The following is a 13943-nucleotide window of genomic DNA, read 5'->3' as shown; positions in this document are numbered from 1 at the left end:
ACCTCTGTTAAATGACAATATAAGTTTGTTGCACAGATCATGATGAGGAATATGACTATGACCTGAAGGTTGCTTCAGGCACATGGTGTAATAAATCTATATTAACATGATTGAAAACTTCACAGTTCAGACCAAACTCCTTAGCTGCCCTTGTGCACTGCTGTAGTTTACTCCAGTTTTCTCCTCTATCCCCTTCATCATCTCAAATGACCCAGCTAAAAAAAACTTCAGTCCATTTATGCCAACTTCCAAGTCCTGCCACTTTGAGGTTATCTGATAGGTATGATCCTTCCTTCTGTTTTCCCAGTTTGGGATCATATTCTTCAGTGTTACATACTTCATTCTCCCAAAATTAAGAGTTTGAAAATCTATGAGAGAGCTAATGCATTTAGACCACTAAACAAACTGAACTATTGTTTCACCCTCATAGGCTTTATAGAATCACCTAAAGGTTGAGGTTGGAAGGCATCTCTGGAGATCATCTTGTCTAACTCCCTTACTCATAGAGCAGTTGCCCAGGATCACCTCTGGCTGGATTCTGAGTACCTTCAAGAATAGTAGTTCCTCTGCTCCTGGATATTCCTGGATGCCTGTGCTTGATATTCACACAGTAGAAATGTATTTTGTTGTATTTATATGGAATTCCTTGTATCTCACTCAGTGCTCACTTCCTCCTGTCCTGTCCCTGGATACCTCTGAGAGGAGTCTGGCACCATCATTTTTATTCCCCCTCCTTCTTCCCTCCCAGGTTAGATACATTGATAAGATCTCTCCAAGCCTCCTCTTCTGCAAGCTAAAGAGCACCAGCTCTTTTGGCCACTGCTTGTTTGTCACATGCTCCTAACCTTTAAATACCTTGTTGCCCCTTCACTGAACTCACTCCAGCATGTCTACATCCATGTCCATTTATACACTGGATGCATTCCAATATGGCCACATCTCCTGCACTGGGAAGCCCAGAAGTGGACACAGCACTCCCAGTGTGTCTATGTCTCACCAGGGCTGAGCAAATGTGAAGGATCATCTCTCCTGATCTGCTGGAATTGCTCTGCCTAACACAGCCCAGAAGGCTGTTGGCCTTTTTTGCTTTGAGAGCACATTGCTGGCCCGCAGGCAGCTTGTTCTCCAGTACCCTCACATCCATTCCTGCAAAGCTGCTTTCCCACTCTGCAGCCCCCAGCTTGTGCTGGTTCCTGGGGTTGTTCTTCCCCAGCTGCGGGACTTCGCATTCCATTTTGTCAGATCTCATGAAATTCCTGTTTAGCCATTTCTCAAGTCTGTTGAAGTCCTTGTGATTGGCAGCACAGCCCTCTGGTGTACCAGCCACTCCTCCCAGTTTTGTACTGCCTGCAGACTTGGAGAGGGTATGTTCTGTCTCATCACCCAGGTCAGTAATAAAGATGTGGGACACTTTTGGACCCACCTTGGGGCAGTAGTGAATGGCCTCCAGCTGCATTTTGTGCACAACTGTTTGAGCTTAATTTTTCAGTCCAACTCACTGAGCACTTACCTGTACTTCATGAAGGTGTTATGGGAATGCCAAAAGCCTTAGTAAATTTGAGATGAACAAGATCCAGTACTCCCCTCACCACTGATTCAGTCATCTCCTTGTACAGGACAATTAGATTGGTCAGGCTCAATTTCCCCTTCATAAATCCATACAACATGAGATTTAGCTGGAGGACTGTCACCAGTGGAGCACCCCAGAGGTCACAGCTGAATAAATACCATTTAACTTCTTCATTATGTACTAGGATGATGGGATGAAGTGTACCCTCAGGAAGTTGTCACAGGATGTAAAACTGTGCTGAGGAATTGCTGATACAACAGAGGGTTGTGCTGCTGTTCAGAGGGGCTTCAACAGGGTGGAGAAATGGACCAACAGTAATGTCATGAAGTCCATCAAGGTGAAATGCACCAGGGGAGGAATAGTCCCTTGCTCTGTCATGCTCCTGGGTAATGAGGCAAAGCTGATCAGCCTGTCATTTCCTTGCTATCCAACCTTAAAGATAGGAGTGATGTTTGCTTTCTTCCAGTCCTCAGGAAACCTTTCCCAGTCACCATGATCTTCCAAAGATAATAAAGAATAGGCTCATGGTGACATCCTCCAGCTCCTTCAACAGTCATGAGTGCATTCCACAAGCTCCTTGTTTCTGTTCCTTAAGGACTTGTTTCTGTCTCGTTTGTTTAAATATTCCCTAAGCTGATCCTTCTTCACCAAGGGAAACCTTCCTTGCTGCAGGCCTGAAGTGGGGCCTTACCAGTGCTGAGTACAAAGGGACAAACCCTTTCCTAGTCCTGTTTGGCCATATTTTTGGTACAAACCAAGATTCCTTGATTTTTATCAAAAATACAAATGATTTTGATACAAACCAAGCCCTTGACCACCGGGGCACACACAGTGGCTCGGATCCAGCTGCTGTTAACCAGCGCCCCCAGGTCCTTTTCCACTGGACAATTTTCTAACCACTCCTCTTTTCCCTGATCCACTAGGTGGGTCACCTGGTAATCTCCTATAGGTTCTCATTTGTTCACTTGTTTGAGGTAGACAGCTCTGAGCCCTGTCTGGTTGAATATGAGATCCTTCCTGCTCCCCCTGCACATTTTGTATCAGTAAGCAGATGTGGCATTTTTTTAAATTAATTTTTAATTTTTTATCTGATATATTATCAGATAAAATCAGTCGGAGAAAAATGTTCCATTTTTCCCTACACATAATATTTTCTTTCTTCCAAGCTGATAAACGTTGCTTCTGATATCATTCTCTGCCCCCTTTGAGTTCAGATAATGTAACAGTCCTTCACTGATTAGTTCATAATATATAGTCACTAAGATGGAGACTCTCAGAAAAAAATGCAGGAGGATGTACTTATTATTTAAATAAGTACAGAAGACACTTTTATGTGAGAACCTTCTGAGTCCCTTGTGGAGGAAACTGTTTCTCAGGCTGTACAGACAGGAACATAAGTGCAGTGTCTGAAGATAAAAATATCTTAAATTTTATGAAAAATTATTCTTTTGGGGAAAAAAACAAACAAACAAACATAACAATATGCAACAGATTGAATGCTCAACAGAAATACTGAAAGACATGGTGAGAGGTTGGAGCAATGAAGGGCAGGATGGACTGGGAAGTTGTGTGGCAATCCTAGTTATCAGATTTATGTCTCTTCTTGCTCTGTAAAATGGCAAGGTTTTTCTACCAGTGTTAATCAGAAAGTAGGAATCACAATATTCACATGGGCTAGGCAATTATTATCTTTCTGTGGTTTACAGACATGGAAAAACGAAGTGTGACAGTCAAGGGACTTGCATAAAACCAGACACTGTGGCTCTGGTGGGTGCAGCTACCCTCAAACACAGTGCTGTTCTTATGATTCCTGTGCTTCAGGGAGGGATGGTGCTGGAACTAGTTAGTGTTTGGGTGGCACACTGATCAGCCAAGGCACTGCTTGCACATTAATGCATATTGGGGGGATAGCCACACAAAAATCTGCTACAGAATAAGCCAGTGTATTTTCTTTTACCTGTGATAGACATGACAGCCCCATTCAGTGAAACAGGGTCAGCCAGTGTGAGGATGGAGTGTACAGTGAACAATGCCCTTTGTCAATTCACAGTCTGTTTTTTCCCACTGTAATTTATGAATGCAATCATTTCTCAAGTATTATTTTTTTCTGTCTAGAAATTAACACACAAATTTGTTAAAAGGGTACAAATGTAGGCAAACACATATTTCAGATATTTGCCTACCTAGAGCACATTTACATTTCTATTTCTTTTTTATTTACCAATAAAGTCATCTAATTTGAATTAAATGCTAATTTTGATTGAAGGGAAAATGCTCTGAGACCTCTAGAGATCTTAGCATCTCTTCCAAAGCAATTTGGGAGAAATTGAATTCTTCATGCCTGAATATACATTAATATTTTTCATTGAACTTAGTTTCATTTGAAACTTTTCTTATTATTTCTAAAACAGCAAGATGTCTTGTTTATGCTGGAAGATAAGTGTGTTTACCTGCAAACAAGATAGAGATGGATTCTGTTTACCAGAAACAAAAAAACCCTGTGAATCTTGCCACAGCCACTAATGTGAGGAACTCTGCTTTGTGTGCAGAAGCACAGCATTAGATTTCAGGCCTCTATTCTCAAAGCACTTGCTGGGAAATGGGAGCCAGGGTTTCAGTCCAAACATGCAGGATTAACCTCCAGGATTAATGCCCAGCAGTTTGGTCAGCTTCCTGCAAAATATGTCTACTCATGCAGACAAGGAAATGGGTACAGGGCCTCTCCTGTGCAGGCTGGGTGTTGATCAGCAAGGGCTGAGACATGGATAAAAAAATCCCTTCCTTGGATAAAAAAATGTTGGTGTCCCTTTTCTTAAGAGAGGAAAATAGATGTTGTCTGAAATATGAAATGCACTCAAAAATTCCTGCCTGGCTTGAGTTGTGAACATGCAAAAGATGCTATTTGTTTTCAAAGATGTGTTTCAAATAGACTTGAAAATAGCAAATTTGAGAATTGTATTTGTCAACAGCAGGAATTGTTTAGGTCATTTGATTTGCTTCTGTGCTTTAAGTTATGAAAAAGTAGGCACATTAGCACTACTTAATGAGTTAAATAAGAGATCAATATGTAATATACAGAGATTGCCTGAGAGTGTCATCTTCAGACTTAAGCTCCCTCTGCACATAAGGTAAACCTACTTGTTAAGAAGCACTATGCTTCATAAAATCAATATTGCATGCTTAGTTTAGTGAATTTTGAATTTCAAGTTGTTTAAAGTGTTTTGCTGTTCTGTACAAAAATGTGAATGAGTGTTGGTGAAGATTTCTGGCCTCTGACCACAGTGTTTGACTTAAGTTTTACTGATACAGAGGAGAACTGAGCTCAGAATCAAACAGTTTGAACACACCAGTTTACCTGTACCCAAAACAAGTGTTGCTAGGTAGGGCTAAATATGATCAAGTGTTAAGAGGTCCATGGCCTGAAAATTGCTTTTTATTACCAGGGCATCTTAGCTGAACATCTAGGCTGACATGCAGTCCATGCAAATTGGCTGCAGAGAGAGACAAGAGCTGTCTGGGCTGCAGTGGCTCTGTGCTTATTTTCAAGTCTGTAAGTTATAGTGCAAAGAAACAAAGAACCAGCACCATAAAACTGTTATCAGAAGGCAAGACAAGCAGCATCAGCTTTGCACTAACCTGAAACCAATTTATTATTGCTATCAACTGACCTTCCCTATAATGTATTTATTAGCAATAAGGGAGTGGAGTGCTTTTTTTATTTGCTATACTTGGTTGCAGTTGTATTGCTGAATCTTTAATCTGTCACACAAAACTCAGTTTCTGATAATAATAGCATCTTTATTGCTACTCTTTCTATTATTTATGCCTTGATCTTTCTTATTCCTCCCATTCAAAGCATGCTTTGGAGAATCCAAATGCTTTGACTGTGAAGGTGGAAACAGGTGGGAGTTAACTCCAGATTTGATCAAGAATTGGCAAGTAAATTAGAGCTTAATTTCCTTCATCCAAGTTGCTGACCATGTGAATCAGCTTATGGAAGTGGCTCGTGCAGACTGTCCTGCCTCATTAGCACGACTTTGTGCTTTCTGTAGATCAGAACAGGGCAGGGAGAGGAGGGGAGGCTGCTGCAAGGCCAGGAGTTGGGTATCTATGGGGTCTCAGCCAAAGACAAATGGATTTCTCCTGTCTCCTCATTCAGTACGCTACCATACTTGTGATGATGTTACTGTTTATCTTACCCCATTGAGCTTCTCCACTTTCCCCACTGCCTGTGGGCCTGGGTTGTTCTCCTCCAAAATCATCTCTGGGCTGGGGCTCTCCCTTCAAATTTTTCCACACCAATCACTGACACTTGGCCACACCATATAAAAAGAAAAAAAACCCCTCTCTTTCCCTCTGCCCTTTCCTTCTTTACTATCTTGGTGTGTATCCTTGCCATAACTCCAAGTCACCATGCAATGAGATGCAGGACTTTCTGCTAACAGATTCTAGGGGCAATAGTTAGATTTACAAAGCTGTGTTTTGAAAAGCAGTATTTAAAATTACTGGCATCTGTTAATTAAAATTTACCTGCAGTATTTTTTTCCTTACTATGGTCAGTTATTCTATTTTGTGTCTGGATGAGAATTCACAAGGATCTCCTTTGAACCTAATTGTAATTCAGCTACAAACTATGAGGTTTGCCTCTTAGTCTCTAAAGGAAGTTCTGAGTATCTTGTATTCTCTTTTTTCTTATTTTTTTCCCCTCAACGTGTTTAGTAATCTTAGAGATGCTTGGTACAAGTACATGTGTTTTAGGGATACATATCTCATAGGAAAATGTGGTGTCTGTGTCAGTTAGGTCTTGCCTCTGGCTTTTGAGGAATGTGGCATCAGTGATATGCCCTGAATAAATTAGATAAGCCAAAAATTCATGGCTCCTCTGGGAGGTGAGGGGTTAGTGCTGCCTATTATCTTTGGAGTAGCTGATACAAGCACAAGTGATGAATCAAGAGGTTTATCTCCACTGCACAGAAGGTGAAGCACCTCATCAGCAAATATTTTCTGTCACTTGTGGGCAGCCTGAATAGCCTCTCCATTGGGAGATCCTGTGGATCTCTGTTTAGCTCACCAACATTACACTAAACAATTGCTATGATATGGGAGAGTTCTGAGCATATTTACATGTTACCTCAGGTAGCATAGGAGTAGTAGAGGAGTCTGATCATTCTGTATTACGTTTTCCAAATAGTCTTCTAGCACAAGAGAAGTTAGGATAATCTGTCCTTTTGGCAGCTTAAGAAAATTCACACATGCAAGTACAGCTCTTCATGTTTGTACAGCTGAAGTGAGGTCGTAACAGATCCAGGATTCACTGGCTTGCTGAAAATAGGAATCATGCAAACTTTTCCTCACATTTAAACTGCACACCAAGACTGAGCTATCTGCCACAATCCTGGTCCTCTGATTAAGAGATTCTTCTAAGTGTGCCCAAAAATTATCACAGAATCACAGAATCACAGAACAGTTTGAGTTGGAAGGGACCTTTCCAAGGTCACTTAGTCCAATCCTCCTGCACTAAGCAAGGACATCTTGAACTAAATCAGTTTGCTCAGAGCCCCCTCCAACCATTATGTGAAATACTTGAGGTTTTAGGCTGAAACTACTGGTTCCAAAGTTTTCGAAGACTCACAGATACCTAGCATCCAAGTAGGAGGATGCTTGTTTTATAGTCCTCCAGTATTCAAGCTGCCTTCCACTAAAAACCTAAATTAAGAGACTCACCTCTGTGTGCTCTTTGACCATTTTAGAGTCTGAGTGTGAACTGGAAAATGAACCTTGTCTTAAATTACTCTTTGTTGATTTCTGTAGAGAGATCCTAGGTAAACAGGTAAGTTGGCATCAGAGAAAAGCACAAGAAAACAGAATATTTATTTCCTTTGCTATTCTTCATGCTGTGTTATCTGTTGGGCTTATTTAATTTTATTATTCTTGTTAGTAAAACTGAATATCCAGCACGAAGGCATTTAGGAAACACAGCACTGTTTGCACTGCAGGCCATTAAATCTTTGTAAATCAGCCCTGGAATATCAGCCTTTCCAATGCATCATTATCTTTTTGCATGGTGAGTTGCTCTAATTGCAAACTGCCTAGATGAGATCCCACCCGTGCCTTGTAAAATCACCACAAAGCATAATTGGATGAGTCTTAACCATTCTTGGCAGTAGTCAATCTCTTCTACCTCAGTGGCTTGTGAAGGTATTAAAGGAAAAGACGGCTTCAATGTGTGTAAAAGAAAGTATTGGCTACTTATTTTTACAGTGAGGAGAAATCCTTTTATGAATGGGGAGGAGCAGGGAATCTACAGCAATAAAAATGTGACCAAAAAAAATCCATGAACTCATTAATGACTCTAAAATGCCTTTTGTTTCAACAGCTTTACTGAGTTGCCTGCCAGTAGACACACATCACAGAAATACTCTATTAAATTCCATTTTTTTCCCCCAAATTTAAACTCATTTTTAAATCTGTCTTCCGTTCCAGCCTAGCTAAAGTGAGACAGTGCCTTCTACTCTTCTAAATAGCCACTTCTAGTGGCTCATGGCCACTTAACTTTCTTTCAAATGTGTTTATGCGAACAGAGGACAGTTTGCACAATTACTGTCAAAGGTTCAACACTTCCCTGGTTTTAATTCTCAGACTAAATGTATGCAGCCTGCTGCACAGGTTGTCAGCATGTCTCAAGGACAGCCTTGCATCTTTCCAAGGTAACCACAGAGTTATGTCCCATGCCAGGCAGCTGGTTCCCAACCTTAACAGCTCTTTGGAAAGCCATAAATGGGCATTCCTGTCCTGGACGCTTGGCTCAAAGAGTTGGGTAAGGGCTGTCTGCATGGGAGGATCTGGGTCCAGAGTCAGTGTCTGACACTGCCTGCATGCTGCCTGTTGTTGGTGTATGTTCAGGTGGTTTTCAGAACAACAATGCTCAGCAGCTTGTGGCATGGACTTTTAGGAATGCAGATATATGGACATTGATGTTTTTCAAAAGGGTTTATTGGTTTTGCAAATTTTTGTTTACCTGTTAGTGCTGTGGAAAAGAAAAAGATATAACATAGAGCTGTTCAGATCTTTAAAGTGTCATAAAATGCACAACAAAGCATCACTGACACCAAGAGCAAGGCAAAGAAGGCAGCTCTCTTTGTGTAAGACTGGTGTCATAAAATATTTAAATCCTTTCAGAGTGTGTGGCTTTCAGCTCTTTCATGCAGATAAGTGTCAGACTGTCAGGCAGCTTTGCTTAAGGAACATGGCACTATCTATTAAACAGTTTCTCTTAGTTTCCCAAGAAAACTGTCTAGTTAAATATTTCTCATGAAAAATAAAGCTTGATTCATCTTTTCATTCATCTCACCTTTATTATGTACTTATCTAGTTACTCAGGCAAGTGTATAGAAAGATTTTATCCCTTTCTTTCTTCCTTTTTTTAATTTTTTTTTTTTAATTAGGAAACTTCCATGGCAATGTACCAGCCATTTATGCCTTTGGAAAATATCACTATCCATTCCTATTCTTAGAGCAAGTTAAAGCCAGCATTTACTGCAAGGACACTGTCCCTCATGGCGACCATAAAAACATATTTTAGCCAACATAAGTGGGATAAGTAAAGTCTCAGAGAGAAGGGGAAGAGGTAAGCAACTAATAATATTTTATAGAATCAGATAAGTTCTTGGTCCTCAGATCTTCTTGAATCATTGCTTTGGCCATAGAGTTTTGGGGTTTTGTGTGAGGGGTTTTTTAATGGCTTAGAGAGGGAGGGATAGGCCTGTGGGGGTCTTGGTTTGGTTTTGGTTTTCTTTTGGGGATTATTTTTTTATTTTGATTTCTGTTTGAGCTTTTTTGCTAAGTGATTCTTTCTCCTTTTGCCTCATCTCACTAGGAATGAGCCCCTTCCAATTGCCTCCAACTATGCATTTGTTCCTTTACATTGGTACTGAGATTTCTCTGAATAGTTTTGTCCATCCTTCTCTGAAGTTTTTAATCCCACAACAATGTTTTAGTAATGATTCCTACAGCTGCATTCACAGTTTCTGCAACTAAAATACAATCCCCTCCTCTGGTACCATCTTGGGTTACCCTCGAGGCTTGTCCTGGATCCCAGGCAGACTCTTTGAAATGGAACCAAACCAAACCACTTACACCTTTCAGTCCGTCCTTTTCCCTCCTGTTCTAGTGGAACTAGGGCATCTTCCACTAGTTCAGGGTGACAGGATGGCTCGAGAAGGCTGAATTTTCCTCTGAAGTACAGGACTCATTTTAGTGGCATTAGTTTGCAATTCAGATGGTTAAAGTTTCTTTGCACAGAAATGAGCTGCTAAATTCGGGTGACATACCATAGGAAGTCATGAGGTACTCCCCTTTTTTTCTCTGCATTGGGGAACACCAGTACAGCCATGTATCATTGGAGACTGTCTTCTAAATTTTCAAACTCACCAGAATTCCACTGATGAACTTACAACCTTTAGTTACTTCAGCACTGACACACTTTTATTCCTACTTCTGTTGAGCCTTGTATTGTGCAGTTGGTTTCTGAGTATCCCGTATTTTTCATCTCACCTTTTTAATTCCAGGTTTCCCTTTTAAGGTAAAAACATTTAAATTATTTGTAAGTCTGTGGTTCTGCAGTTGCAAGAATGGCACTTTGCCATTCACTGTGATGCTGAAACTCCCATTGGGCTCAGTCATACCCTGATTTACTACTAGCACTGCTTTCTGTTGTTACACACTGACTTAGCTCCTGAATTATTTCCGTCCTAGGGCAGAAGGGACAAATCTCTAGACATATACATTTCATTTGTTTTAAAGAATAAAATATTAGACAGAATACATTTTAAAAAATATATATTAGAAAAGTGGACCACATGAAATCCAATGAATGAAGTGTCCTTTTGCATCTCTAAAAATACCAGCATGCCTTCCCTCTCACAGACATACAAGTCATGCACAAGTCACTTCTTTTGTTTTCACCAATACAAAAATCAGTTCAGTGGCATAAAGACCTGCTTGTCAGAGGCTTGCAGCAGTACAGAAAAGCCTGATTCCCTGGGTTTGTTTTTGTTATGGGAAAGTATTACACTGCAACATATGCTAACTTTTCTTGGAACTGCTTGTTTTTTCATAGGCTTTTTTTCAAACTGGAATTCAAATTGTGGTCCCTTCATTACAATTTCTTACATTATTCCTCTGAATTTTTAACAGCTTTATTTGAATTGGCCTATGAACTTTATCATCCCCCCAAATCCACATATGTGATCTGCTAGTCCACAAATCAACTTTCCAGTAAATGTTTAATCAGTTTATTCCAGAAAAGCCTTTTTATGTAGCTTTCCAAAAAATGTTAGGCTCATGGAAGCAGTCAGGTAGTCTGTGTTTGTCTGTCCATCTAACCATTTTTCTGTTACTTGCAACAAGATGTTTAAAAACATCCTCCCTTCAGATGTGTAATGAAAATAAGCAGCTGTAGAGGTGTCCCAATGCAGCAGGCTTGCCTACTAACAGGAGGAAAAAAATCTACAAGGCTTAGCAGACACATGAGAATCCACTCAGGAGTGAGCAAGCAGAAATACCCATATTGCAAGAAATTCTTCAGTCAACTTGCATGATACAAAGCCCTGAAGAATCTGACATCAAAACACAGATGCAAGCTTTGCTGTTTCTGCAGTTTGTGGATTGCACAATGGCTGGGGACATACAGAGAGATGTTTAGGAGGAAAGTCTCATCTTTAACATTCTTTGCAGGGTCACTAGTTAATGTTTAGTTAGTTGGTATCATTAATGTTGATGTTTAAATAAGTCAGATGGAATAGGCTCCAAAGGCATCTATTTTTCCTTATCAGCTGTGAAAGCAGCTCAGGTGCAGGCACCTGTGTCACAGACACCTGTGTGTACATTCAGTGCAGTGAATTCATTTCCATCATCTCTCTGTGTGCAGGCAGGAGTAGGACCATTTTGGAGGGATGATTTTGTCTGTCACTACATCCTGCTCAAACCAACTGATGTCAACTGTTTAGGGGCCCTGGTTTTGTCTCCTGCCACCACTGGGGGACAAGGGCTGCTCCAAGTCTCAGTGGTGGGAGTAGATCCATCACCTGTCACTGTGATTGTGCCAGTGCACTCCAGAGAATGACCATGCAACTCCACCAGTGCCAGTGCTGGCACAGGGGAAAATGTGCTCAGTAGAGAAAAGTGCCTGGCCACCCCTAGCAGGACTATCAGCCCCTCTGTGTGAGCCACTTTTGATTTCTTAAGAGGTGTGACTTGAGCTATTTATTTTTGTAGGAAGACTTACTGTGTGCTAACAGGTAATCTTCAGAAGCATGTATTTCAGGAATTAGCCCAGCTTGTTCCTAAATTAGCTGTATTGATCAAGCAGTTCAAAGGGGACTTTTTACCAGATGTGGTTTGGTTATGAGCACACCCCACCATCCTTGCTGCTGCTGCAACATGAGCAGGCAGGGCTGGGCTGTCACTGTGCTCTAAGCTCTGATCCTTTCCATGTTTGCAGGACTTCACACTCCAGCCTCTGGGGATGCCGAGGAAAGCAGCGTGGAGGAGAAGTGCTCCTGTGGGCCTCAGTAACCATGGGATGGCTGTCTCAAGCAGCAGGCCCTGGCGGGGCAGGGCTGACCCTTTCGCTGTGGTGGCTGCCCCCTCGGGGAGCTGGCTCCCTGAGCAGCAGAAGACGAGTGAGTCCCCTCTGAGCTGGTTCAGAGGGGTGTATTTACCTCCTGCTCTGCACCCATTAAACAAGACATTTGTCAAGGGTGGTGAGTGGCAGGACATAGACAGCACCCAGGAAAAGCGCAGGGCCTTCCTGCAGGACTTCTGCAGGAAATACAACAGCAGAAAGAAGCTGCAAACCCACCTGGTGCACCTCGTGTCAAGGATTTATGTAGAGGACAGGCACAAGGTTCTGTACTGTGAAGTGCCAAAAGCAGGCTGCTCCAACTGGAAAAGGGTCCTCATGGTGCTCAGTGGACTCGCTGCTTCAGCAAACAACATCTCCCATGATGATGTGCACTATGGAAAGCACCTGAGGAAACTGGACAGTTATGACCTAAAAGGGATCTACACACGCTTGAACATGTACACCAAGTTCATATTTGTACGTGATCCTATGGAAAGACTGGTATCTGCCTTCAGGGATAAGTTTGAGCATCCAAACAGCTATTACCATCCGGTGTTTGGGAAGGCAATAATTAAAAAGTATAGACAGAATGCAGATGAAGAAGCACTGAAAACAGGATCGGGACTTAAGTTCAAGGAGTTTATCCAATATTTGTTGGATTCCCACCGACCAATAGGAATGGACATTCACTGGGAGCAAGTCAGTAAGCTCTGCTATCCCTGCCTCATCAACTATGACTTTATAGGAAAGTTTGAAACCCTGGAAGAAGATGCCAATTACTTTCTGCAGCTGGTTGGTGCTCCAGCCAATCTGAAGTTCCCTAAATTCAAGGACAGACATTCCTCTGATGAGAGAACAAGTACAGAAGTAGTGAGGCAATATTTAAAGGAGTTGTCTAAGGAGGAGAGACAGCTGACCTATGACTTCTATTACTTGGATTACTTAATGTTCAATTATACATCACCACTTGTATAGCACTAGAATAGCTTCAGGCTTATACTAGATACTTATCATGTTGGGATTCAAAACAACTACTTTGATATTAGCCCTGAAAGGAAACGAAGTTACTGCTAAGTAGAGTTGTCTTGAATTAGTGGAGATTTTATAAGCTAGAGTGATATCATTTGATACTAAATTATGGAGAATTCAAAGGAAAAAAAGACCTGTAAACAGCATAAATTGCACTAAAATGCCTGAAAAAGCTGTTTTTACCATTATGGATTATTCTATGGAAGCAGTAGCTCAGACAGCTGTTGCATTAGCTTACCTAATGTTCTTTTAATGGTTTAAGAAAAAAAATTCAGAGTGGCATGATTCTTTTTTTGGTATGTTTGCTTTAGAAATGGGTTTTGAAAAAACTTTTGATTGTATTTTTACTTTCTGTCACTTATTAATAAAGAATCATTGGCTAATTTTCTAAAATGTTTACAGCGTTGTCAGTTGCAAGTCTTGGTTTTTTTTGATTACTATTAGACTGTAGCCAATTTTAGACGTTTTTTATTGAAGGCCGCTCTTGAATACAAATGCATCAAACTAAAAATAGCACAGTAGCTCAGTTGATGAGCAGAGTGGATTTGGGTAAGTCTGTGAAGGATCAGTCCACTGCCTCATTTTGATTGATGCACTGTAGTTGACAAGTATGACCCTCCTTTCAGAGGGTCCCTCCAGAGCTCCCTCCAGAGCTGCTGTAGTCAACAAAATTAAGGTTTTAACGCACAGTGGATTCATCATTACATGTGACACCGGCAT

At 41.1% G+C, this 13943-nt stretch overlaps 1 protein-coding gene across 9 annotated transcripts in view; it reads left to right on the top strand.

Annotated features, from left to right (window-relative positions):
• CHST9 (carbohydrate sulfotransferase 9) overlaps positions 1–13498 on the top strand; it is an 86813-nt gene extending 73315 nt beyond the window's left edge. For 5 of the 9 annotated variants that reach the window (XM_064703494.1, XM_064703492.1, XM_064703493.1 and 2 more), the window contains one exon: positions 12072–13498. In XM_064703494.1, the coding sequence (XP_064559564.1) occupies positions 12072–13169 (1098 nt within the window). In that variant the 3' untranslated portion in view covers positions 13170–13498. Of the gene's footprint in view, positions 1–9015; positions 9198–12071 lie in introns of all 9 variants that reach the window. The other 4 variants (XM_064703498.1, XM_064703499.1, XM_064703497.1 and 1 more) reach the window with 1 other exon arrangement.
• Positions 13499–13943: the final 445 nt, after the last annotated feature.

This window comes from Zonotrichia leucophrys, chromosome 2, assembly GCF_028769735.1.
Source record: "Zonotrichia leucophrys gambelii isolate GWCS_2022_RI chromosome 2, RI_Zleu_2.0, whole genome shotgun sequence".
NCBI classification, from domain to species: Eukaryota; Metazoa; Chordata; class Aves; order Passeriformes; family Passerellidae; genus Zonotrichia; species Zonotrichia leucophrys.
This window is presented reverse-complemented; position numbering and strand designations above follow the sequence as displayed.